The 26,888-nt window shown below is 44.8% G+C and overlaps 1 protein-coding gene and 1 long non-coding RNA gene across 5 annotated transcripts in view; both read right to left on the bottom strand.

Annotated features, from left to right (window-relative positions):
* Nucleotides 1-26,888, bottom strand: part of LOC137546475 (ultra-long-chain fatty acid omega-hydroxylase-like) — a 179,284-nt gene that overhangs the window by 105,082 nt on the left and 47,314 nt on the right. The window contains exon 1 of one of the 4 annotated variants that reach the window (XM_068268992.1): nucleotides 2,089-2,278. The exons of 1 other annotated variant lie outside the window; for it this stretch is intronic. In XM_068268992.1, coding sequence (XP_068125093.1) covers nucleotides 2,089-2,095 — 7 coding nt within the window. In that variant the 5' untranslated portion in view covers nucleotides 2,096-2,278. Of the gene's footprint in view, nucleotides 1-1,099; nucleotides 1,175-2,088; nucleotides 2,279-26,888 lie in introns of those variants that run through there. 2 more of the 4 variants (XM_068268991.1, XM_068268993.1) reach the window with 2 other exon arrangements.
* LOC137544356 (uncharacterized) lies at nucleotides 21,716-24,250 on the bottom strand. Its single transcript, XR_011025828.1, has 2 exons — nucleotides 23,946-24,250; nucleotides 21,716-21,887 (listed from the first exon to the last, which is right to left on the bottom strand). It is a non-coding gene; the product is annotated as an uncharacterized lncRNA (long non-coding RNA).

Here is a 26,888-nt window from a genome sequence, read left to right as displayed (position 1 = left end):
GTCACCTATACTGCGTAGAAGTACCCAGGTAAACATAGGTGTCCTAACTCTGGCCCTGTAACATGCATAGTGCAGACATGCAAACACATTCATTGCATCAAACCTATCAGTGGATTAGGAGCACACATCCTAACTTCCTCTCCTGGGAAAGACAGTGCATCTTACCAATCGCACAAGGGAGCTAATGTTATGTGTCCATGTGCACCATGCGCATACACCAGCATAAGCTGTCTGCATGCTGACAAACATACAGGGGAAGGGGGGAGTGCACCGAATTGGACCCTAGCCACAGGGGTCATATTTTTTGTGAGCACAGGGACTGTGACTACATTAGTTTTATTTACCTGCCCCCACCACATTTATTTTTACAAAGTGCAAATAAGAGAGTGTGAGATCCACTCTAGTAAGAGAGCTGCGAGATCCAGCACTAGCAATAGACTCAGGCCTGGAACCACTAGCAGTACATTACTAAGCCATTTCTAAGCACTTGTGATCTGAAAAGCTCTTGCCAATGTGTGTGATCCCACTTGAGCGATGCGATTTGATCAAAATCACCCATAGCATTGCATTAGCAAGAGCTTTTCAAATCACTAGATGTTCAATGAAACAAGGGCTGTGAAAGTTGCTCTGAGCATGCTCTCTATTTTTTATTCAGTTTTCTTTCCACCCATCTTGATAAATCAGCACCTGACTTACGGAGAGAGGCTAGTTGTGCAAATGCCACAGAGGTAAACATTTCAGAACTGCTTGAAATGTTGTCCTACCCTATTGCAAGAGATGTGATCAGCATACTGGGAGTGACAACAAAGATCTGTCTGTAAATGCATTGTGTCATACACCCTTGCCTACTTGCACCTGCTTCCACAGCATTACCATTATCAAGTGTAATGTAAAACACACTATAGTACCATTTTATGTGCATGATTTTCTACAGTACGTTTCATTATATATAACATTTATACGCACAATGACACAAGTAATCTCACTAGCTGAGTGATAAGCTAACAACAACATCAATAACAACAAAACATTATAATTGACTGCTCATTCCAGTCTAATGCACAAAAGTTTAAACAGTGTAACAAAACACAAATATTACCTTCTGCCACCAACAAGAACTTCTCAAGAAATAAAATAAAACAGAAGTTGAAGTGTGACAACGAACAAACTTTTGCAATACTTCCTATAAAACCTGGGCATGCTCCTTACAAACTATTCAGCTGTTTATTCAAAATCTTATGTTGCCATCTAGTGGTGAGTTTTATGAATAGCATCTGTGTGCTTATTTGAACTTTGTCATTTGAAGTTGGGCGAATCTGAGAGTGTTTATCTGCCATTCACAGGAAGTGACCCAGAATTATATGTGCCAGAGCCCCTGGAAACCACATTAAAACACCCCCTTTGTTTCCATGTCGTGTATTATCAATTGCTGTAGCATCCACAAATTCTGTTTTCCAGGTTATAGGACTTGGCATCCACAAAGGTGGCAGAAATACAGCCAGCAGACCTAGCCATATAGGTGTATCACTGGCTAGACTAGAGTGCGACTGAGTGATTGTTAAAAGTAAAAGAAATGTTTGGGAAGAGGTTGTGGAGAATGGGAAGGATTGGTCCCTAAGATGAAAAAAGAAACGGAGCACGGTCTCTCACACTATATGATGCAAATAAAATGCACAGGAAAATGCAACGCGTCTGTGGGCATGTTTATATGTTTTTGAATGTCATTTCATAACTTAGAATTGGGGAAGAGCACAACAGCAGACAGAAATGCAACATTCAGTGCATTTAAAAGATCTCCCATTGCCCAACATATAAGATCAAACGGTTGACATGACTACCTTGGGTTACCTAAATATAAACATGCATTGGCCGGTATTGGCTCATAGGTTAGATGGAATATATAGCTCTGTAAATTGCTGTTGACCAATTAGAATTCACATCAAGGTGGGAAAGGGTAAAATCGGGAGGGGGTTGAGTTTAGGATTTGGGGAAAAAAGGTGGAGGGAGGGGGAACGAGGATAAGAGGGGGAGGGAATTGGGATAAGTAAGGGGAAAGAGAGGAATAGGTCTAATTAATAGGCCCCATACCTATCATGCTAGAAGGCAAAAAGTTCCAGGTCCTTAATCAAGCCCATTGGCACCAGTGATTCCAGATTATAGATCCATCTTGTTTCATTTCTTGACATCTCAGCAATGTAATTCCCACCTCGCCAAGGTCTGGTCACTTTCTGGGTAGTGCTAAACCATGTCCCCCTCACCGAACAATTATGGTGTTCTCTGTAATGTTGGGACAATGGGTGTTTCCTATTGCCCTTCTTTATATTTCTGTAGTGCTCTTGAAGTCGGTCCTTCAGTGGTCTTTTCGTTCAGCCGACATATTGCCTGTTGCAAGGGCAATTGATGACATATATGACACCTGCACTATCACAATTAGTCACCCCCCACAATTTAAATTTGTTCCCATTGGTTGTGGACACAATCTCAGTCACTCGTCGCACTTGCATTGCACTCTCTCTGCACATTTTGCAAAACCCACAGTTTTTAAAGTACCCCTGATTTTCCTTTTCTCTCCTAGTTTTAATAGTTGGAGCTGTTATAGTACCGAGGTTTGGGGCTCGTTTAAACGTAATTGAGGGAATTTCGGGGAGAATTGGGGCTAAAAGATAGTCCCCCTGTAGATGGATCCAGTGCTTGTTAATGATTTTCTTTATGGCGTTAGCCTGTGAAGAATAATTTAGTATTACCCTAATGTCTGATTCCTCAGCTCTGCTGCCTCCATCTTTCTCCTTGTCTACCAATAAAGTCCCCCTGTCTAGACCTCTAACTATCTCCCTCGCTTGTCTTGTATCTTCTTCTGGATAGCCTTTATCTTTTAAGGGGCCAATACACCTAACGATTTTCACAGTGATTGAATCGGCTGTGAAATTGCCGCGCACACCGCTGACAGTACGATCGATTTCCGTCTGAAATCGATCGCTCCCACTGATTCCCGATGATCCGTCCGTGCGGAAGGTTTTTCTCGATCGCCGGCGGGTTGGGAGTGCGTCGATAGCGGCGTTCGAATGCCCGACGACCGACGCAATACAGCGGGTATACATTACCTGTTCCGGCTGGCGTGAATCCCCGCTGTCACTGCTGTCTTCTCCGCTCTCTGGTCTCCGGCATGCTTCACTTCTTCCTGCCCAGGAGGAAGTTTAAACAGTAGAGGGCGCTCTACTGTTTAAACTTCCTGCTGGGCAGGAAGAAGTGAAGCATGCCGGAGACCAGACCAGACCAGAGCGAAGAAGACAACAGTGAAAGCGGGGATTCGCGCCGGCGGAGCAGGTAATGTATGCGGGCAGGAGCGGCGGCACCACCATCACAGATTGTGAACGGTTTCAAGCTGAAATCGGTTCACAATCTGTTTGCAGTAAAGGTGGCCATATCAGAGAGGGATCTATCTGTTGGTGGAATCTGATGGCAAATCGCCCAGTGTATGGCCACCTTAAGTCTCTCTTGAAGTTTATCTGCTTCATAGTCAAAGTCCTCCAGTTTAGTGCAGTTTCTTCTTAGTCTGGTTAATTGACTTTTGGGGATGTTGCTCAGCCATTTATAGTGATGACAGCTATCGATATTAATAAAGCTATTGGTATCCACTGGTTTGAAATAAGTCTTGGTGTGTATGATTCCTGATTCAATAAAGACTGTTAAATCAAGGAAATTTACTTGATGTTTGTTCACTTCAGCTGTAAATTTTAAATTATATGTGTTTATATTAATCCATTCCAAAAAAGTCTGTAGTGAAGATTCTGTACCTGCCCAGATGAAGAAGGCATCATCTATGAAGCGTTTCCAGAGTTTAAGTTTGTCGCCAGGTCCCTCTGGACCAAATAATACATGTTTCTCCCAATGTGCCATATAAAGGTTTGCTAAGGCCGGGGCGAATCTGGTCCCCATAGCTGTTCCTGTTGTCAGGATGAAGTTCTCGCCTTCGTGCACAAAATTGTTGTGTTGTAATATAAAGGCTATGCTAGCTAATATAAATTGTATCTGTTCTTCTTTCAATAAATTATCCTCAATTAGAAATTCCTCAGTGGCTCGTATCCCCTTGTCATGCGGAATTACCGTATATATTAAAGAGGTGACATCAATTGTGCACATCCAATAGTGGTCCTGCCAGTCTTGTTCTTGAAGATGGTTTATGAAATGTTTTGTGTCCTTAATGTATGAATCAGTCTTTTTTACTACTATTTGAAGAAATTGATCTACATATTTTGATTGGCTGTCATGGACCCATTATATCAGGTATTGGGTCCATGACAGCCAATCTATCAAAATATGTAGATCAATTTCTTCAATGAGCAGGCGAATTTAGAAACCTACAAAGACTGTTTCTGGCCACAAAAGTGATGGAAACCTGTTGCAAAGAGTCTAACACCTGGATTGGGGAATGCCCAAAGGGCAGAAATCACAGTACATTCCTACATTTGAGGAATAAAGGGCTGCTTTTAAATGTCCAAGGTGGTAATGTAAGGTTTATGCATGCTTCACACTGCCAGACCAAATGCCGCGTTTACCGAGATTGAGCACTAACAAGTCTGTAAGGCCCTTAGGTGTGCTTGTGTGGTGCTGCATGCGCCTCTGCTTGTCTTTTTTTTTATTGGGGTACTGTGCCTGCAACAAGTGAACAGTAGTGCAGTGGAGGTGCTACTATGCTTGCAACTGAATGTGGCAACAACAATAGTAGTGTACACAGCTCTGGTTGTCAGTTGGCTGTGTAGTGTCACACACCGAGATACGCAACAATTCAAACACAATACAGTGATAATAACAGATGCCCTGGAGCAGTAGTGGTAAAACTATGCTTGTGTGTTACGTGGCACACAATTAAATATCACTAAAAGTGGGCACAGGTGTGACTTAGTTCCAGTGGGCTCTGTCTGCTGACTATCAGACAGACACTAAGATCATCAACAGTTCAAACACAATACAGTGATAATAACAGATGCCCTGGAGCACTATTGTGCTTGTGTCTAATGTGACACACAATTATAGTGGGCACTGGGCACAGCTCTGGGTGGCTGCCTGTGGGCTGTGGAGTGTTGCACACACACACACACACACACAAAAAAAACCAGCAGAAAGATGAAGTAGTCCTCAGGACTGTTTTGGGTGTGCTTTAACAGCAAGTCAGTCAGCGAGGATCAAAATGAACAGGCCTAGCTAATGCTTTCCCTATCTCCAGCAAGCTCTGTCCCTTCCTCTCTTTATTCCAGCCAAAGAAAGACTGTAACATGGTGGGTGCTGCAGCATTTTTATAGGGGGTGGGGGGAGGTCCGTGAGGGAGTGCAGGCTGATTGGCTGCCATGTGCCTGGTTACTGTGAACTGTCAAATTTTAGCCCAATGATGATGTATGGGGTCGTGTTGAATATCGGCATGTGCTCGCTGCGAGTGCTAATACACGATCTTCGCCGAATTGTGCTCGCCTTCGAACTATTCGGGTCATCTCTATGGTACATATGGAAGTATTTTGTTACCTCCCTTGGGGGATCAGTTTGATGCACTATCTGTCCCAGGAAAAAACATTAGGATATGTGCTCCTAATCACCAAATAGGCTTGATGCACTAAATGCTTGCATCTTTGTACTATGCATGTTACAGGGCCAGACTTAAGTCACATACTAACACTGGAGACTTTTACGCGGTGTATGGGACTACACAAGAGACGTTATTCTTGTAACAAAGATCCTGGCTTTTGACTTAGCTGTAGGTATACATTGGTTCTTGCATGAGTTGTGTGAAAGAATGTGCGCGAAAATTTGCATGTGAGTGTTCATTGACTATCTCATGAAGCCTGACTGGTAGAGTCAATAAAAATGGTTCTTAGGGGACCCATGTTATATCCAGTGCACACAATACCATTTCTCATTAGACATAAGGAAGGTCGAGGCCTTAAATTTGGCATTCTTCTAGCGAGAAAAAAAGCCAGTGAATAGCCTGGAGTAACTTACAGCTACCTAAAGAGGAGGGAAGGGAAGGCTTAATTTGCCTACCTTATGAACCTAGTTGCGTTAATGCAACACTTTTGAGACTGGATAATAGGTTCTCTATCTATGCCCTTGAGGCTAGAATGATACTGCCAAGGCACCCTACGGCAATATTTCACTGCAGATTTAAAAAGCTGTTCAGGGACACCATTGCAGCATGGCGTTCTATCCGGAAAAAATTCAACTGCCATGCTCTAATGTCATGCCAAATGATTTATCTGTATGTGGGAACCCTGAATTCCCTCCAATCATTCAACAAGCCAGCTTATTTAGGTGGGAAAACATTGGCCTAAAACAATTAGACAATATGTTGATGTGGATGGGGGAAAATAATGGGGCTGAGAAGCATTTTTTTCTTATTAAGAGCAGATGTTCTTCCCTATTTCCAAATCAAGTCGATGGCGAGATCCCAATTTCGAGATGTACAAGCAATAGGTTTACCAACGCAGTTTGATAGCTTTATCTGTGTGAGTTTGTCTAAACTACATAAGGGCCTTAGAATCAGGGGAGCCTCTAGGCATAGGCAGTACAGGCCATTGCCTGGAGTGCCATTGGTCCTGGGGGCGCCATGTTGCTGGATTAAGCCATGCCCCCGAATGAAGCCAAACCCCTTGACTAAGCCCCAACCCAAGGGTGTTCTATAACTTGATTCTGCTGCATCTGCTTAGCGTAAGTTGCAGGCAGCTGCCACTGCGTCCCTCTGTGCCTTGTACATCCTTATCCCCCCTTTGTGCCTCCTTATGTCCCTTTTGTGCCTCCTTCTGTCTCCTTGTGGCTCCTTCAGTCCCTTGTGCCATGTCTGATCACCTGTTTTTCTTTCTGTCTCCCTTTGTGCCTTCTTCTGTCTCCATATGCCTTCTTCAGTCCCCCTGTGCCACCTCTGCCTCGTTCTGTCCCCTGTGCGTCCATATGTCCCCTTGTGCCTTTCTTTGCCCCCCTGTGCTACCTCTAGCCCCTGTTCCTTTTTCAGTCCCATTCTGCCTCCTTCTGTCTCCCTTTGTGCCTCATTCTGTCTCCATGTGCCTCTTCTGTCCCCTGCGCCTTCCTCTGCCCCCTGTGCCTCCTTCTGTGCCCTTTGTGCCTTCTTGTCTCCCTGTGGCTCTGTCTGTCCCCCTTTGCCTCCTTCTGTCTCCCTGTGCCTCCTTACATCCCCCTCTGCCTACTTCTGTCACCCTTTTGTGCCTCCTGTCTCCCTTTGTACCTCCTACTGTCTTCCTGTGCCTCCTTCTGCCCCCTTTGTGCTTTTTTCTGTACCCCATCATGCCTCCTTCTGCCCCCTTTGTGTCTCCTTTTGTCCTCTGTGTGCCTCCTTCAGTCCCCCTGTGCCCCCTTATTTCCTCCTGTGCCTCCTTTTGTCCCTCATTGTGCCTCCTTATGCCCCCCTTTGTGCCTCCTTCTGCCCCACACTGTGCCTCCTTCTGGCACCCTTGTGCCTCCTTCAGTCCCCCTGTGCCTCCTCCTGTCCTTTTTTGTGCCTCCTTCTGGCCCTCATGCCTTCTTCTGTCCCCCTGTACCATCCGTTGCCCCTCTGTGTACTTCCTTCTGTCCTCCTTTGTGTCTCATTCTGTCCCCCATTGTGCCTCCTTTTGTCGCCCATTGTGCCTCCTTTTGTCCCCCATTGTGCCTCTTTCTGTCCCCCTGTGTGCCTCCTTCTGTTCCCTTGTGCCTCCTTCTGTCCTCCTTTGTGACTTCTTCAGACCCTCATATCTCCTTCTGTCCCCGTGCCTCCCTATGTCACCCTGTGTGCCTTATTCAGTACCCCTATGCCTCTTTCTGTCCCACTTTGTGCTTCCTTCTGTCCCCCTTTGTGCCTCATGAAAGTGGAGCCCTGCCTATGTGTATTTTTTGGTGAAACGCTTCCGCAGTAAGTTTAATTTCTAGTGAAATGCTGCCACATTATGATTATTTTCTGGTGAAATGCTGCGGCAATATGATTATTTTCTGGTGAAATGCTGCTGCATTACAATTATTTTCACATGGGGAGGGGGCCACGGGGGGTGGGGGGGCGAGGACGTAGTGGCCGCCACGTGGGGGAGGCGCACAGGATTTCTTGCCTGGAGTGACAAAATGGCTAGAGGCACCCCTGATTAGAATGACATCATTTCACAAGGAACAAAGGTCCTTTTTCAAATCCTGGGTTAAGGTATTGCAAGATGAATTCATCCCAGACAAAATTTTGAAAGGGTTGGGTGTGGTGAGGGACTGTATCATGAATGAATTGTGGAGAACTTTGCATCTACTGTTAATACACAAAGCCAAGTATGCCTTTGACATAAAATACTGTATAAGTAACACACACAAACAAACACACACACACACACAAACATGTACTATGACCCACTGTCAGGAATGAAACATGAAAAATCACAACCGTTTTTCTGCACTGCTTGTGATTCACATTACAATTCAGATTGGATTTGTAGTTGCACTAGAGAGCAAAGGCCTGGGGTCTTGCCTATTCCAGTTGGATACAAGCTGCTATTCTGGGGATGACAATGTTTTTCTTTAATTACCTGGGACAAAAGGACCTTCTTTCATGGAGCATCTTTGGTCTGGGAGATAGCATCCTCCAGCTAACAACTAAGTGTAAACTCTAGCCTGAGAAGCACCATTTGGCCTGCTACTGGCAGAGGAAGCCTCCAGCACAGCAGGACACAGACTAAACAGAGCCAAGAGTCCCAGCTATATTTAATAACTATACTTTCTTATTTTGCCTTTTTAAAAGATACCATACTTGTGATCTATATGAAAAGTATATAATTTTATCACTAGTAGCCTGACGACCATTCCCATACCTCTTTCAGGGGGCTGACAGAAACCCCAGCCATTATTCCACTTCTCAGTAACGGAATGTCACATACTAATTATGTCTGGCATTAATGTGATCCATATTCTTTGGGGACTGTGAATTTGCTATTATTATTTGTGTGCAAAGAACGTGGTCTGATATATATAAATGTCATATATTTGGGATTTTAAGTTTCCCCAAATGTAAGAGCTGATTTAATCTCAAGGGCAGGGGCTGTAGCCTGAGTTCCGCCCCCAGAGCAGATCTGTATAAAAGGAAACACAGAAATTTCAGCAAAAGTTCTCTATTTACTAACATCTAAGGATTGCAAGCTAGCAAGAGAACCACAGGCTAGCATGACGGACATCTGGAACAAAGGAACTTTCCTGGACTTTCACACAAAGGACATATTTCTTTCAAAACTGAGTATTCATCTTATTTGTTTTTTCCTGTTTATTTTACACTGTGGCTCCCATCTCTATAATTGTTATGTTCAATAATTTTCTGCATATATTAATTATTTATATTGCATTTACAATAAAATGAGTTAAGGTCATTTTTACGTCTACATACCTGATTTGAGCTCCACAGAAAGACTCCTAGCCTTTCTGAAGAATCGTTACCTGAAGTATTGCATTGTTTCAGTAATAATAGACTGTTAACCCTTTCTTCTTAGCTCTGCCTAGCTAGCAGATTCCTCTGTCCTTATACAGAGGTGGTGGCAGTCTTGTACCTGAAATATTGTGTATTAAAGTATTTGTGTCACTTGCACAAAAGAAGGGGGACACCGAGAGCTCGAATATAGTGCAGGAAGTACTGGCAAATAGATGAAGAATAGTAAAGCAAGTATAAATATGCTTACAAACCAGGGTTACCTCTCAGGCAACCACTATGAAGGCAGATGGGGAGATTAGACATAACCCTACTAAGAAATAAGAAGTCACTCTCCGTAGATCAGGAACAAGGGGGTAACACTCCTCCACCAAGGGAGGACTCAGACAATTTTTGAGGTGCCAAAAGAATAACATTAGCTAAAAAGGTTAAAAATAGAGGAGGCATCAGTGGACTTACTTCCTCCAAGTAGACACAAGATTGTTGTATTATAAAATAAAGCAATTTTATTTACACACTCCAAGATTCAGTGCAACGCAATTCGCAGGCGTGACCCTGCTTCTTCAGGCAATATAGACGCTATATAACAACTGCAGGTCTAGTTCAAACCAAGCACCTATGTGAACAGAGACAGAGGCGCTTAGTTTGAACTAGACCTGTACTTGTTATATACTCCATCTATATTGCCTGATGAAGAAAGATCATGCCTGCGAAACGCGTTGCACTGAATCTTGGAATGTGTAAATAAAATTGTTTTATTTTATAATACAACAATCTTGAGTCGACTTGGAGGAGGTAAGTCCACTGCTGTCTCCTCTATTTTTAACCTTTTTAGCTAATTTTATTCTTTTGGTGCCTCTGCTCAATTGAAAAATATCACTCGCATGTTCCCTCCTGGCCTGTCTGTTTACCCAATTCCAATAATTTCTGCACATCGATTGCATCCACTAGATTGGATGGTCTGTGGCGTACATCAAAAAAGGGCGTCGGGAAAAAAGGGCGCGTGGTGTAAACGATAAACAGTATTATCGTTTATAGAAATATTGTGTAGAATTTCATTTACAAATAGTGTTTTAAGAATTTATAAATCACTAAATAATGTGTATGAGATCGGCAAATCTTAAAACGTTAATATTCCCTGTTTGTAAACTGAAACTTATATTTACGTTTGTTAAAAACCCTCCCTGTACCTATCCCTAACCCCTAGACCCCCTGTTGGTGCCTAAACCTAAGACCCCCTGTTGGTGCCTAAACCTAAGACCCCCCAGTTGGTGCCTAAACCTAAGACCCCCCAGTTGGTGCCTAAACCTAAGACCCCCCTATTGGTGCCTAAACCTAAGACCCCCCAGTTGGTGCCTAAACCTAAGACCCCCCAGTTGGTGCCTAAACCTAAGACCCCCCAGTTGGTGCCTAAACCTAAGACCCCCCCTGTTGGTGCCTAAACCTAAGACCCCCCTGGTGGTGCCTAAACCTAAGACCCCCTATGGATAATAATGTTTTACAGACATTAATAAATAAAAATGTAAATAAAAAAATGTAAATAATTTTTTTGGGTGGATAATAATGTTTTAGAAATGTTGTAGAAATAGTGATTTAGTATCTTTATAAACGTTATTCGTCACGGGCTCATTTAGTAAAGTTAAATCATCACAAACATAGTTATAAATCCTTAAAAATCTCCAGGCGCCATTTGTTAAAACGTTAATAATCTCCAGCGCCTTTTTTTCCCTGTTCGGCGCCCATTAAACGATATTTATAATGGGAGTGAATGGGGGCGCCCTTTTTGTCCACTTGTCTCATGCGCCCAAATCTCCTGATTCCGGTCTGTGTGTTGGAACTAGGTGGAAGGCATTGAGCCGTCCAGCCACTAGGGGGCGTGTGACACCCACATTGCCCCAAGTTCAGATTACCTAATGTGGACGGACCTGCTGCCCTGTTCAGTTCTGGGACAAGGCATGGCCCTTGCTAATCATACATGCAGGAAGAATGTAAGCAATAGTAGGGACCTATGTGTCTTTAGTTATGTGTCAGAAGATGGGCAAGATTCTAATAGTAGACTCTACACATTATTTCAGATTATTTAAGTAGTGGCAAGGATAAGTTTATTTTTATCTTAGCTGGTTGCCTGCCCTCTGACTCTGATAATGTTGTAGCAGTAGGGGATGCAGAGGCTGCAATCACACCCTGCCCCTTGGGCCAGATGGGCCACAAGGGGCCCTCTCTCAATCGTAGTATTAGCTCTTTATTGGTCCTGTGCTGGTAATAATCACTTCTATTGATGCTTTCTATAGTAGTAGTCATTAACTGTCAGAGAGAAAGACTTTGATGGGTAACTTCCAGCTGACAGAGTGGTATTTGATCGAACACTTGAAAGGTGCTCTTGAAGTGTTGGATTTGGAATTATATATCTGGAGCATTGGGAGGGTCTGTCGTTAATGTATTCGATGGTGTATTTTTTGGGTAATGCCTGTGTTTATTTATGTTTTCTGTTTGGATCATTCATGATCAAGGGGTAAGGGGCCAGCATGGGACGAGAAAGGGCAGGAGGGAAGGGTTGGCATTTTTTAGAAAATTTGCACTATATAAAGTCTAACAGGTTTGTTTGATGCAGAAGGGGGAATACATGGTCTGCTCTGCAATTTTATGGTTTTTAAATGTCCCTGATTTGAAGTACAATAACTGTATGATTATGCTCTTTTGATAACTTAAAACTAAATAAAACATTGTTTAAAAAAAGTGTGTCCTGCTGTTCTACATCTATGGCTAGGATTTTACCATGTTTATATTTTATCTGCTTGGATCTTCTAGAATTATGCGTTCCCAGCCACAATAGCGCCCTCTATGCTGTTATTGCGGCCTTCTTGCCGCAATAACAGCATAGAGGGCGCTATTGTGTCTGGGAACGCGAAGAATCACTCGCGTTCCCAGCCTGTCGGCGGCTGTCGCCGCAACCGGAAGCAGCCACCGGCGGGGACAGGAGGATCGGAGCGATGCTGCGAGGGCACCGGACAGCTGCAGGGGGCTGAGGGAAGCCCCAGGTGAGTAAAACTCATTTTTTTTTATTTGACTTAAGTATCCCTTTAAAGGGAGACTCTATGCAAATCAAGTCTTTTAACTAAACTCAGTTAAAGTAACTGAGGCCTATGAATTCAAGCATATCATACTTAAATTCTAACAGCTCCCCCTGAAAGGCCTGATCTGCAGATCCCTTCTTCTGGTTCAGACAGTACCCATGATTCTTTTCTTTTTGTTTCACTTTTCGATGCTCGTGCTCACACACTTTCTCTGCTCTAGGTGGTTATCTCTGGGAGAGAGAGCAAGACCTCTTGGCCTACTTTTAACCAGGCTCTATGGGAATGCCCTACTTCTAGGTCCCTATTGACCAAACTCTAAACATTTGAGTCACATGCGTATGCCTTACAAACTTGCATGTTCATGGAAAAGTGAAACTTGTTTGTCTGTTAAGCAACGGAGCAGTGCCCTGGTGCCTTCAAGCAATCAGCTCCATCATCATAGGTACTGCTGAAAGCTAGAAACCTAACCTTGTATGCCGGTTAGCTTGGAAATATTGGCTTATGAGATTGTTTATCTAAAACCAATCTCTTAACCATGTTGATTTGTTTGCGTAATTTCACACACAAACTCACCTGTGTAATGATGCCCAAGATTGCAATCCCCATCATTACGACCAGTGGGTGTAAAAAGAAGTTTTGAACTGTAGAGGCCCAGTCCGAGTGTCCCTGGAACATCGCCAGAAACCTTTTCCACCAGGTCAGACTGGAACTTACCTGAATATCTTTAAGATCCCCTTGATCATGGTGAAATATCACCTCTAGTTTAGTGTTCTGTTTGTTTAACCACTTCCCGACCGCCGTATGTACAATTGGCGGCCGGGAAGTGCACCCCGCAAGGACCGCCGTATTGACAATTGGCGGCGGTCCTTGTAGGGGCATGGGCGGAGCGATCGCGTCATCCGTGACGCGATCCTCCGCCTCCGCCTGGCGCCGCTCACCCCGCCGCAACATCCCGCCGGCCATACGGAAGCGCCGGCGGGATGTTAACCCGACGATCGCCGCATACAAAGTGTATAATACACTTTGTAATGTTTACAAAGTGTATTATACAGGCTGCCTCCTGCCCTGGTGGTCCCAGTGTCCGAGGGACCACCAGGGCAGGCTGCAGCCACCCTAGTCTGCACCAAGCACACTGATTTTTTACCCCCCCTGCCCCAGATCGCCCACAGCACCCATCAGACCCCCCCCTGCCCACCCCCCAGACCCCTGTTTGCACCCAATCACCCCCCTAATCACCCATCAATCACTCCCTGTCACTATCTGTCAACGCTATTTTTTTTTATCCCCCCCCCTGCCCACTGCTCCCTCCTGATCACCCCCCACCCCTCAGATTCTCCCCAGACCCCCCCCCCCCCCCCCCATGTACTGTATGCATCTATCCCCCCTGATCACCTGTCAATCACCTGTCAATCACCTGTCAATCACCCATCAATCACCCCCTGTCACTGCCACCCATCAATCAGCCCCTAACCTGCCCCTTGCGGGCAATCTGATCACCCCCCCACACCAATAGATCGCCCGCAGATCCGACATCAGATCACCTCCCAAATCCATTGTTTACATCTATTCTCTCCTCTAAACACCCACTAATTACCCATCAATCACCCATCAATCACCCCCTATCACCACCTGTCACTTTTACCTATCAGATCAGACCCTAATCTGCACCTTGCGGGCACCCAATCACCCGCCCACACGCTCAGATTGCCCTCTGACCCCCCCTTATCAATTCACCAGTGCATTAATTACATCTGTTCTTCCCTGTAATAACCCACTGATCACCTGTCAATCACCTGCCAATCACCTATCACCCATCAATCACCCCCTGTCACCCCCTGTCACTGCCACCCATCAATCAGCCCCTAACCTGCCCCTTGCGGGCAATCTGATCACCCACCCACACCATTAGATCGCCCGCAAACCCGCCGTCAGATTACCTCCCAAATGTATCGTTTACATCTGTTATCTTCTCTAAACACCCACTAATTACCCATCAATCACCCATCAATCACCCCCTATCACCACCTGTCACTGTTACCTATCAGATCAGACCCTAATCTGCCCCTTGCGGGCACCCAATCACCCGCCCACACGCTCAGATTGCCCTCAGACCCCCCCCCCCCCCTTATCAATTCGCCAGTGCATTAATTACATCTGTCCTTCCCTGTAATAACCCACTGATCACCTGTCAATCACCTGCCAATCACCTATCACCCATCAATCACCCCCTGTCACTGCCACCCAACAATCAGCCCCTAACCTGCCCCTTGCGGGCAATCTGATCACCCACCCACACAAATAGATCGCCCGCAGATCCGACATCAGATCACCACCCAAGCGCAGCGTTTACATCTATTCTCTCCTCTAAACACCCACTAATTACCCATCAATCACCCCCTATCACCACCTGTCACTGTTACCCATCAGATCAGACCCTAATCTGCCCCTTGCGGGCACCCAATCACCCGCCTACACGCTCAGATTGCCCTCAGACCCCCCCTTATCAATTCGCCAGTGCAATATTTACATCTGTCCTTCCCTGTAATAACCCACTGATCACCTGTCAATCACCTGCCAATCACCTATCACCCATCAATCACCCCCTGTCACTGCCACCCATCAATCACCCCCTGTCACTGCCACCCATCAATCACCCGCTGTCACTGCCACCCATCAATCAGCCCCTAACCTGCCCCTTGCGGGCAAACTGATCACCCACCCACACCAATAGATCGCCCGCAGATCCGACATCATATCACCACCCAAGCGCAGTGTTTCCATCTATTCTCTACCCTAAACACCCACTAATTACCCATCAATCACCCCCTGTCACTGCTACCTATCAGATTAGACCCCTATCTGCCCCTAGGGCACTCAATCACCCGCCCACACCCTCAGAATGCCCTCAGACCCCAGCCCTGATCACCTCGCCAGTGCATTGCTTGCATCTATTCCCCCCTCTAATCACACCTTGAGACACCCATCAATCACCTCCTGTCACCCCCTAGCACACCTACCCATCAGATCAGGCCCCAATTTGCCCCGTGTGGGCTCCTGATCACTCGGCCAAACCCTCAGATCCCCCTCAGACCCCCTTCCGATCACCTCCCCAGTGCATTGATTGCATCTATTTTCCCCTCTAACCACCCCCTGAGACACCCATCAATCACCTCCTGTCACCCCCCTAGCACTCCTATCCATCAGATCAGGCCCAATACAACCTGTCATCTAAAAGGCCACCCTGCTTATGACCGGTTCCACAAAATTCGCCCCCTCATAGACCACCTGTCATCAAAATTTGCAGATGCTTATACCCCTGAACAGTCATTTTGAGACATTTGGTTTCCAGACTACTCACGGTTTTGGGCCTGTAAAATGCCAGGGCGGTATAGGAACCCCACAAGTGACCCCATTTTAGAAAAAAAGACACCCCAAGGTATTTTGTTAGGTGTATGACGAGTTCATAGAAGATTTTATTTTTTGTCAAAAGTTAGCGGAAATTAATTTTTATTGGTTTTTTTTCACAAAGTGTCATTTTTCACTAACTTGTGACAAAAAATAAAATCTTCTATGAACTCGCCATACACCTAACAGAATACCTTGGGGTGTCTTCTTTCTAAAATGGGGTCACTTGTGGGGTTCCTATACTGCCCTGGCATTTTAGGGCCCCTAAACCGCGAGGAGTAGTCTAGAAAACAAATGCTTCAAAATGATCTGTGAATAGGACGTTGGGCCCCTTAGCGCACCTAGGCTGCAAAAAAGTGTCACACATGTGGTACCGCCGTACTCAGGAAAAGTAGTATAATGTGTTTTGGGGTGTATTTTTACACATACCCATGCTGGGTGGGAGAAATTTCTATGTAAATGGACAATTGTGTGTAAAAAAATCAAACAATTGTCATTTACAGAGATATTTCTCCCACTTAGCATGGGTATGTGTAAAAATACACCCCAAAACGCATTATACTACTTCTCCTGAGTACGGCGGTACCACATGTGTGGCACTTTTTTACACCCTAAGTACGCTAAGGGGCCCAAAGTCCAATGAGTACCTTTAGAATTTCACAGGTCATTTTGAGAAATTTCGTTTCAAGACTACTCCTCACGGTTTAGGGCCCCTAAAATGCCAGGGCAGTATAGGAACCCCACAAATGACCCCATTCTAGAAAGAAGACACCCAAAGGTATTCCGTACGGAGTATGGTGAGTTCATAGAAGATTTTATTTTTTGTCACAAGTTAGCGGAAAATGACACTTTGTGAAAAAAAACTATTAAAATCAATGTCCGCTAACTTGTGACAAAAAAATAAAAACTTCTATGAACTCACCATACTCCTAACGGAATACCTTGGGGTGTCTTCTTTCTAAAATGGGGTCATTAGTGGGGTTCCTATACTGCCCTGGCATTTTAGGGGCCCTAAACCGCGAGGAGTAGTCTTGAAACAAAAATGACCTGTGAAATCCTAAAGTTACTCATTGGACTTTGGGCCCCTTAGTGCAGTTAGGGTGCAAAAAAGTGCCACACATGTGGTATCGCCGTACTCGGGAGAAGTAGTATAATGTGTATTGGGGTGTATTTTTACACATACCCATGCTGGGTGGGAGAAATACCTCTGTAAATGACAATCTTTTGATTTTTTTACACACAATTGTCCATTTACAGAGGTATTTCTCCCACCCAGCATGGGTATGTGTAAAAATACACCCCAAAACACATTTTACTACTTCTCCCGAGTATGGCGATACCACATGTGTGGCACTTTTTTGCACACTAACTGCGCTAAAGGGCCCAAAGTCCAATGAGTACCTTTAGGATTTCACAGGTCATTTTGAGAAATTTCGTTTCAAGACTACTCCTCACGGTTTAGGGCCCCTAAAATGCCAGGGCAGTATAGGAAGCCCACAAATGCCCCCATTTTAGAAAGAAGACACCCCAAGGTATTCCATTAGTAGTATGGCGAGTTCATAGAAGATTTTATTTTTTGTCACAAGTTAGCGGAAATTGATTTTAATTGTGTTTTTTCACAAAGTGTCATTTTCCGCTAACTTTTGACAAAAAATAAAATCTTCTATGAACTCACCATACTCCTAACGGAATACCTTGGGGTGTCTTCTTTCTAAAATGGGGTCATTTGTGGGGTTCCTATACTGCCCTGGCATTTTAGGGGCCCTAAACCGTGAGGAGTAGTCTTGAAACGAAATTTCTCAAAATGACCTGTGAAATCCTAAAGGTACTCATTGGACTTTGGGCCCTTTAGCGCAGTTAGGGTGCAAAAAAGTGCCACACATGTGGTATCGCCGTACTCAGGAGAAGTAGTATAATGTGTTTTGTGGTGTATTTTTACACATACCCATGCTGAGTGGGAGAAAGATCTCTGTAAATGGACAATTGTGTGTTATAAAAATTAACAAATTGTCATTTACAGAGATATTTCTCCCACCCAGCATGGGTATGTGTAAAAATACACCCCAAAACACATTATACTACTTCTCCTGAGTACGGCAATACCACATGTGTGGCACTTTTTTGCAGCCTAACTGCGCTAAGGGGTCCAAAGTCCAATGAGCACCTTTAGGCTTTACAGGGGTGCTTACAATTTAGCACCCACCAAAATGTCAGGACAGTAAACACACCCCACAAATGACCCCATTTTGGAAAGTAGACCCTTCAAGGTATTCAGAGAGGGGCATGGTGAGTCCGTGGCAGATTTCATTTTTTTTTGTCGCAAGTTAGAAGAAATGGAAACTTTTTTTTTTTTTTCTCACAAAGTGTCATTTTCCGCTTACTTGTGACAAAAAATAATATCTTCTATGAACTCACTATGCCTCTCAGTGAATACTTTGGGATGTCTTCTTTCCAAAATGGGGTCATTTGGGGGGTATTTATACTATCCTGGAATTCTAGCCCCTCATGAAACATGACAGGGGGTCAGAAAAGTCAGAGATGCTTGAAAATGGGAAAATTCACTTTTTGCACCATAGTTTGTAAACGCTATAACTTTTACCCAAACCAATAAATATACACTGAATGGTTTTTTTTTATCAAAAACATGTTTGTCCACATTTTTCGCGCTGCATGTATACAGAAATTTTACTTTATTTGAAAAATGTCAGCACAGAAAGTTAAAAAAATCATTTTTTTGCCAAAATTCATGTCTTTTTTGATGAATATAATAAAAAGTAAAAATCGCAGGAGCAATCAAATAGCACCAAAAGAAAGCTTTATTAGTGACAAGAAAAGGAGCCAAAATTCATTTAGGTGGTAGGTTGTATGAGCGAGCAATAAACCGTGAAAGCTGCAGTGGTCTGAATGGAAAAAAAGTGGCCGGTCCTTAAGGGGTAGAAAGCCCTAGGTCCTCAAGTGGTTAACCATTGTAACAAAGTGTGGTTTTGCTTCAAGACCTCTACCCATTTGTCCCATGGCGTGTTATCTCTCAGGATGGGCTCTTCCTCTGGAGCTTTGAACTTTAGAGTTCTCTTACCTTGACGACTGAATCCATATGGGATCTCCGCGCACACAATAAGTTCCTCTTGGGAGATCAACCTTGTAGGAACAATTATGAAAGTGTACTATGAATGTGTCAGTAGACATCATGTTTAAAAAACAAACTTTTCCTTCAGCCACCGGAGATATTGGTTTGGCTTTAGGGTGGATCTTTTAAATGGCAGCTGTGCATTCTGTGCTATTGAGCCAGCATGCTTCCTCACTAAATCTGACTTGCTCCGGCAAACACAGGTACTTCTCTGAGAATTGTCAGCATGACAAATCTACTTGTTTCACCTCTCCGTCTAGCACCAAAATATGTTGACCTCTCAGGTCATGGTGTAAGACATGTGTGGATGAAACAGGTGTCCCCAGTGATAATACTGTAAAAACTACCTGGGTTTTTCCATCGGTAGGAACTAAGGAAGTAGCGGTGCATAAAGAATTGTCGCACCCTTTCCACCTGTTTACCCAGACATCTCGGTGCCACCATGCAAAAGATCATTCCCCAGGAAAATCGATAAATCTCTCCTTGTCAAGTCTCAGTTGTAAAGGAGTTTTACCTTCTGATAAGGCTTGAGCCATTATCTTAAAATCCGCTGTTAACTCGGTCTGCATAGACAGGCATGCTGTTTCCCATGCAGTATCCCTAGCATGTGCAATCATCTTCTGAAGAATTATTTGAATGTGCCTTTGAGTGTACCCCTGAACTTTATATGTGTTGTGCATTAACTGTTCCAAAACCAAGTTCAGATGATGTTGGGTACCGACACTCTGTTGTCCCAACGTGCCTAATTGTTGAATGACCACTGCCATACCTTCTATGTCTACACTGTTTACTACCCCCATTCCAGCGCTCATGCCTCCCAAGAGTGTATCTGCTAAATCCCAGGACCTTCTTCTGGCTACACTTTTCCCTGTGGAATGTGCCCATGACATAAAAGCCTGTACCAGGGTGGCAGCGACAGTGCTGCAGCTAGGGTAGGTATTAGATATTACCCACTCTTCTAAGTTAATCTGCCAAGTGATCAATTGAAGCTGGGCCTCCACGATAACTGGAGTCGCCCTCAGTTGATTTAGCCAGTGCTGGTCGTAATGGAAAAATCTACGCTTACGGATCATTACGCGTAATTTTACGCTATTACGCATTACGCAATTACGGTTACGACGTAGGAAATTATCTACGGTACATCACTGTAATTACGCGTAAACTTACGCAGTTACGCGTAAGGATGCCGTAATGTAGGCGCTTACACTATGATGTTACGCGTAGTGCCGTAATACCCATTAATGCGTATTTTTTTACGCATACGGACGATATGTACGCAATAGCAGTCAATGTGACAGTTATTGCGTACATATCATTCGTATGCGTCAAAACGTACGCTTATACTGAAGGGCGGGAGAAGATACTATTGGTTGCTTAGGATGTTAGTATGTTAGTAATTACGCGTAAAATTACGCGTAAGTGTTCGTAAAATTACGCATACCTAGCAATTACGGTAGACAGTGTAATTACGATACCACTTTACTGCTTACGCGTAAATAATTACGCGTAAGACCGTAATTTACGAATAGCGCTTACGCGTAAATTTATATTGAATTACGATGCGTAATTACGCTCATGCGTAATTTCGGCCCAGCACTGGATTTAGCTGAAAAGGGCCACTTTTTACAACTTGATGTGTATCACATGATGGTAGGTTGGGTTCCTGGGTAGTCACTGGCAGGGTGACTACCTGAGCTTTAGGAGTCGTGGGGACCCCCACTTTTACCATCACGGTTTCCCTTCTTATTATGCAAGATCTATTTGGACCTTTAAACTCTAGGGACTGTGAGTTGCAAAAAACGTATGTCCATGGTCCTTCATCCTCCTAAGGGCGCTATTTTTAAACTCCCTTGTTTTAGTCCCATCACCCTTCCATTATAGAGAGTCCCCGGGGTGCTACCTGATGTATCCCAGGATTCTACCTCTCTACTCCAAAAAGTCCCCTGATCCATTAAACTCACATCCCATGTTAACCCTTGTGGCCCTCCCCAGAAGAATACTGTTGGTACTCTTTCTTCTGGGAAATTGATTAGCATCTCAATGACAAAAGATGTTCCCAAACTGTCCTGATTGGACCTTTGCCCCCCTTATGCCCTGAGGCAAAATGTGTACTTTAGGTCGGGAAGAATGTACTCTCTGCAATCTTTCAATTAAGAGTCCCTCCTCACTTACCCATCTAGAATGAGGATAAGTGGCTGAATATGGATTGTGTGACATTGTCTCATATGGTGAACCATGTAGTGAGGAGGGTGTTACCTGTGTTGACTCTACCCTCCTCGGGATCGCTCTCCCCACCCTCTTGGTTACCTGAAAAGGTGACTGGATATCGATTCTTACGACTTTGTACCAGAACTGAAACGCTGCCATTCACATCACACTTCCAGCACACCTGACCCTTCATACCATTCACCAACATTGTGCCATGAAATTTGTTTCCACCTGGCACTAGTGATCTTTTCCTCCTACCCTGTTCGGTCCATTTGGACCAATCAGAGGAAAGTGCAAAAGGATCAGTACCTTTTTCTCCAAACATGCTTGGGCCCTGTGTTCTCATTAACCCCTTATTGTTCATGAGAATGTCCTCTCCTCGGTCTCCTAGGACGAAATGGCAACCTAGGATCACCATCAGCACGGTACTCTTCATTATGAGAGCACCTCCTTGGGAAAGAAAAACATTAGCAATTTGCATTATCCTTTATTCAGTCAGTTTTTTTAGTCTCTTTCTGATCTCTGAAATCTTGCTGTTCTCCGAAACAGGATTGGCCTTTGGAAACTTTCGCTTATTCGACTGACATGTCTGTCTCTGTCTCTGCTGCCAGCACCTCAACTTTCTCGATTCCATATTGCCAAACTCCTGAAACCAAAATACAAACAAATCAATTCTTATTAATGATTTGGGCTTCGCCCTGTGGGCTTTTACTCTGTACACCTCAGATTGATCAATGTATACCATAATTGATCTTGTTTCTTTATAGTTCTCTTGAACCTTGTTTAATCTTTTTGGTAGAATTGAGCTAAACTCCTCTCCACTACCTTATGTCCAATTTCATAAGTACTTACCTTTTTAAAATATGCTCTAACTGACTTTACCTTTGGAAGCTCTTACCTCATTGGAAGCTCTTACCTCATCCACCTGTACATACTCGGCTGCAGTATGTACGGAGTACGGATGCCACACACTTGTTGCTGCTACCTGCAGACTGTTTTTTAGCTGAGCTTGCAATGCTCTTACCCATTTTCGTTTACTTACCTAGAACTTCATCGATCGCAACCAGCTCTGCTAGAAATCCTGTTTGTTGTAACCTCTGACCAATGTTTGCCAATGCTACTACCTCTATACTTGCCCAAAAAAATGCTACCTCCCTGTAGGAAGGTGTGCTTTGCACGTTAACTACACTGGGCTACGCATGCCAGCTTCATATGCCTGCATGAGAATCACTGAATGCCCACTAGGTAGGTAGTCCTATGGCAAACATTTTACTGATACATTGTCCCTCTGTAAATGGCAACTCCTTGCATCTTTTTAATTGCCCCTTGAACTGCTTTCAGTTCTGTTCTTTATGCTAAACTTGGTAGGAGCTAGAAAAAAATGTATTTGACCAATCAGTGGACAAGAAAAAAACACACAAACAGCCCATCATCGACCTCTTTGTCAATCTCTGGCCCTGTCCACGACAAACCCCCCAAAAAATGTTCACCGCTCTGCAGCCGCGGCAACAGACCAGACACCTGGATTGGTTAACTCCTTTTTTTCCACCTCCTGTACACCCTTATGTACTGTTCCCCCCCCCCCCCCCCTTTCTACTGGGAACTCATGTTGCACCGCTGTTTATGGTACTTCACCTAAAGGAATTATCCCTTAAGTAACCCTCCACAGATACCACCCTGATCTGCTCTTGCAAATCAATCTCAGGGGAATATCTGAAATCTATGTGTCTCCATGTACCGTGCTTGAAGACACTTCCTATGATTCAGTAACTATGATTGTCTCATAGCAACTGCCTGTTTCACATATTCTGGCATTCTTTTCCCCTTGACCAGACTATGAGAAAATAATCTGGAATCAGATACTCTGTAGAGTTTCTTTGTCCCCTCTATGGATCTCCAGATCTGCTGCTCCGTGCAAGGTGCACCATTTGCACAGCACTGATCCCTGGATCCCTAGCCCCCTGGCCTCCACCCTCACTGACATGACGCTAGCTTGCCTGCTTCTATGGGCATTGAGGGCGTGCCTTACCGTGGGCTCTTCCAGCCCCCCCCCCCCTCCACCTACGTGAACTTCACTTGTCACCAATGTTGGGGCCGCCCTTCCCTGAGCTGTGTCACCATCTTGGAAACTGGAACCTGCCAGACATTAATCTTAATGCAAACCTTTTGAAAAAAACAATGCATACACATTGACATTTTCAACATATGATTTACCCTGCAGGACATCTTGCAATCCCACGCAACATTCAGACACACAAAACCTGCATCTTGAAACTTCGCTCAAACTCACATAATCCTGTGTCATTTATCATAGAGCTGCAAACGGAACTCCGTAACAGACCAAAAACCACAACCCCTGCTATCCCTTGTAACGAACAATAACATATATTGAAACTGAAACCATTCAGCAAACTTTCATACGTAAACCACAAGAAATATGCATTCTCACACAAATGACACGTACGCTGCACTATGCACTGAAACTGACATTACAACATACCGCTGAAAAAACATAACATTCTCTTCTCGCATACTATACTTGAGCCGCTGCACCCCTTCCCCCCTATACCCCTCTCTAAAGACTCGTGGGAGGGGGTGAGGACTTCAGGACTGACTCCGCAGCCAAAAAAAACAAAACAGTGCAACACAGCACAAAATGCATTATAAAAAAAACCTGTATATCAACAAACAAATAAAAACTTGCCTGCTCATTCAGACGTTCCTTGAATTTAATACAGCCCCGGCAGATATTTCTTTAAAATTTCTGGACGCCCTTGGAGCTCTGAGACCCCGCTCAGTGGATCCATGTGTTCCCCTCACGGCAATTTGCCTGGCCGCACGCCCGGGATTGCTCCTTCTCTGGATGCTGTTTTGGCACTAACTGTGTGTACGGCACAGTTTCTGACATCCTAGATATTCACCGCTGTATTACTCGAACTTCATTCCGTGCTCCGGGCTCCTTGCAGCCCTGCACTCACTTATCTTTCTTGATAAGCCTCCCAGCATCTTCTGCCTTTTTCTGCGAGACAGCACTGGGTTTCATGGCACCAATTGTAATAAATATTTGTTGGTTGCTATTGGCAATGACACTACACCTTCGCTCGGCACCATATCACAGGAAGTGTGATAACTTGACACTCATCACAGCAAACAGCATAGGTGATAGAACTTCTTAGACGTTGTCAAAGGTTCAAGAGTTTATTTGTAAAACAAATATACAGATGTATTCAGTAGCAATCTTATATCTTCGTTCGGCAAAGCAAACGGCAAAGCAAACGTTCTGTAGAATCTTATGCATTCCATGCAGACATGATCTCTCCCTAGTGACTAGATCAAGCAGCTTTCTCTTTGTTACATCTATGCTAGTTGCATTTAGGCATATATACAGCATACAGTTACAGAACGTTACAAGAAGGTGCGCAGAAGTAGAGAGCAGTGTCCTCGGAAGCTCATGTTGACTATTTGTAACGATTGGTGTCAGCAAGTAACAGAGTTCTGATTATTAGGTGATCTGCAGTATCACCTATAATGCAGATATATACCTGATTATATGATGATCTGCAGAATCACCAATAATACAAGTATATCAGCAACTAAAGAGATAACAAAGTATAGTGCTTGGCAGTGGCGTACCTAGGGCAAAAAAATGGGCGTGGCCATGACCGTTTGAGGGCGGAGCTAACTGTAATTTACCGTGAACCCAGGTGAGAGTGACATGGAGGCTGCCATATTTATTTCCTTTTAAACAGTACTAGTTGCCCTGCTGATCTATTTGGCTGCAGTAGCGAACTGAATCACACCAGAAACAAGCATGCTTGTTCAGGGTCTATGGTTGAAAGAATTAGAGGCAGAGGACCAGCACGGCAGCCAGGCAACTGATATTGCTTAAAAGGAGATAAATATGGCAGCCTCAATATTATTCTCACCTCGGGTTCCCTTTAAAAGTGCAACGCAAAGACAGTGGACCCAAGTTTTGGTGACCCTTTCCCCAGAAAATTCACATACTTGTGCAGGTTTTCTCAAGAAAATAAACTTAATGTGTGCAGATTTGCCCAGAGAATACGTTCAATCATGTCGGCAGATTTGCCCAGAGAATAAGTTCAATCATATCAGCAGATTTGCCCAGAAAATACATGGAATCATGTTGGCAGATTTGCCCAGAAAATACATGCAATCAAGTCGGCAGATTTGCCCAGAAAATACATGCAATCATGTCGGCAGATTTGCCCAGAAAATACATGCAATCATGTCGGCAGATTTGCCCAGAAAATACATGGAATCATGTCGGCAGATTTGCCCAGAAAATACATGCAATCATGTCGGCAGATTTGCCCAGAAAATACATGCAATCATGTCGGCAGATTTGCCCAGAAAATACATGCAATCATGTAGCAGATTTGACCAGAAAATACATGCAAACGTGTGGCAGACCAGTCCAGAAAACACTTCAATCATGTAGCAGACCTGGCCAGGACATAAACGCTACACCTGGCTGCTAATATAAATTTAAAAAAAAAAACATTTACTCACCTGCAGCAGAGCTCCTGTTACGGCCTCCGTCCGGTGTGCAGCTCCCACGATCCTCTGCAGCCAGCAACTGAAACTCCCAAAGTCTCCAGAGCAGGGCTTCAGACATTTTACTATAGCCCTGCTCTGCCGCTGCGGTGAACTGACACGGCATCTATTAGATGCCGAAAGTCAGTTCACGCTGGGGGGTGCTTGGAGAATTTTAGGGGGTGCTTCAGCACCCAAAGCACCCCCCCCCCCGGTGCCGCCATTGCCCCCAGTATAGGTAGCTAGCAGTTGCCCCCAGCATAGGCAGCATAGCTGCTGCCCCCAATGTAGGTAGTGTTGCCTCCCCCAGTGTAGCTAGTATAGTGGCCCCCGTACAGCTGCCCTCCAGTATAGGTAGTATAGTGGCCCACAGTTTAGATAGTATAGTTGCCCCCAGTGTAGCCTCCATTGTAGCTGGTATGGTGCCCCCCCCAGTATAGATAATATAGTGGCCCCCATAGTTGCCTCCAGTATAGCTAGTATAGTGACCCCCAGGCCCAGTGTAGCTAGTATAGTGGCCCCCCGTTTAGCTGCCCCCAGTATAGTGGCCCCAGTATAGCTAGTTTAGTGGCCCCAAGTTTAGGTAGTATAGTGGCCCCCAGTTTAGGTAGTATAGTGGCCTCCAGTTTAGGTAGTATAGTGGCCCCCAGTTTAGGTAGTATAGTGGCCCCTGTTTAGCTGCCCCCAGTATAGTGGCCCCCAGTTTAGGTAGTATAGTGGCCCCCAGTTTAGCTGCCCCCAGTATAGTGGCCCCCAGTTTAGGTAGTATAGTGGCCCCCAGTTTAGCTGCCCCAGTATAGTGGCCCCCTGTTTAGGTAGTATAGTACCCCCCCCCATGTGTAGCTAGAAGCAGGGGTGACAGCAGGGATAGCGGTGGGGAGGGGGGACATATCTCCCCCCTCCCTCACCTGGGTCCCCTCCTTCTGCCTCTTCCCCCCCCCCAAAATGTGGGCAGCGGGCGGGCAGCAAACAAGGCGAGCAGGCAGGCGCGGAGAATACTCACGTTACTTCCGCGTATCAGCCTGGAACGCTGCATCGCCGTCACGTGCCTCTACTGCGCCTCCAATGATTGGAGGCGCAGAAGAGGCACATG

This window comes from Hyperolius riggenbachi, chromosome 2 (genome assembly GCF_040937935.1).
Source record: "Hyperolius riggenbachi isolate aHypRig1 chromosome 2, aHypRig1.pri, whole genome shotgun sequence".
In the NCBI taxonomy this organism is placed as follows: domain Eukaryota; kingdom Metazoa; phylum Chordata; class Amphibia; order Anura; family Hyperoliidae; genus Hyperolius; species Hyperolius riggenbachi.
The sequence above is the reverse complement of the archived record's forward strand: the minus strand, read 5'-3'. Positions and strand labels throughout refer to the sequence as shown.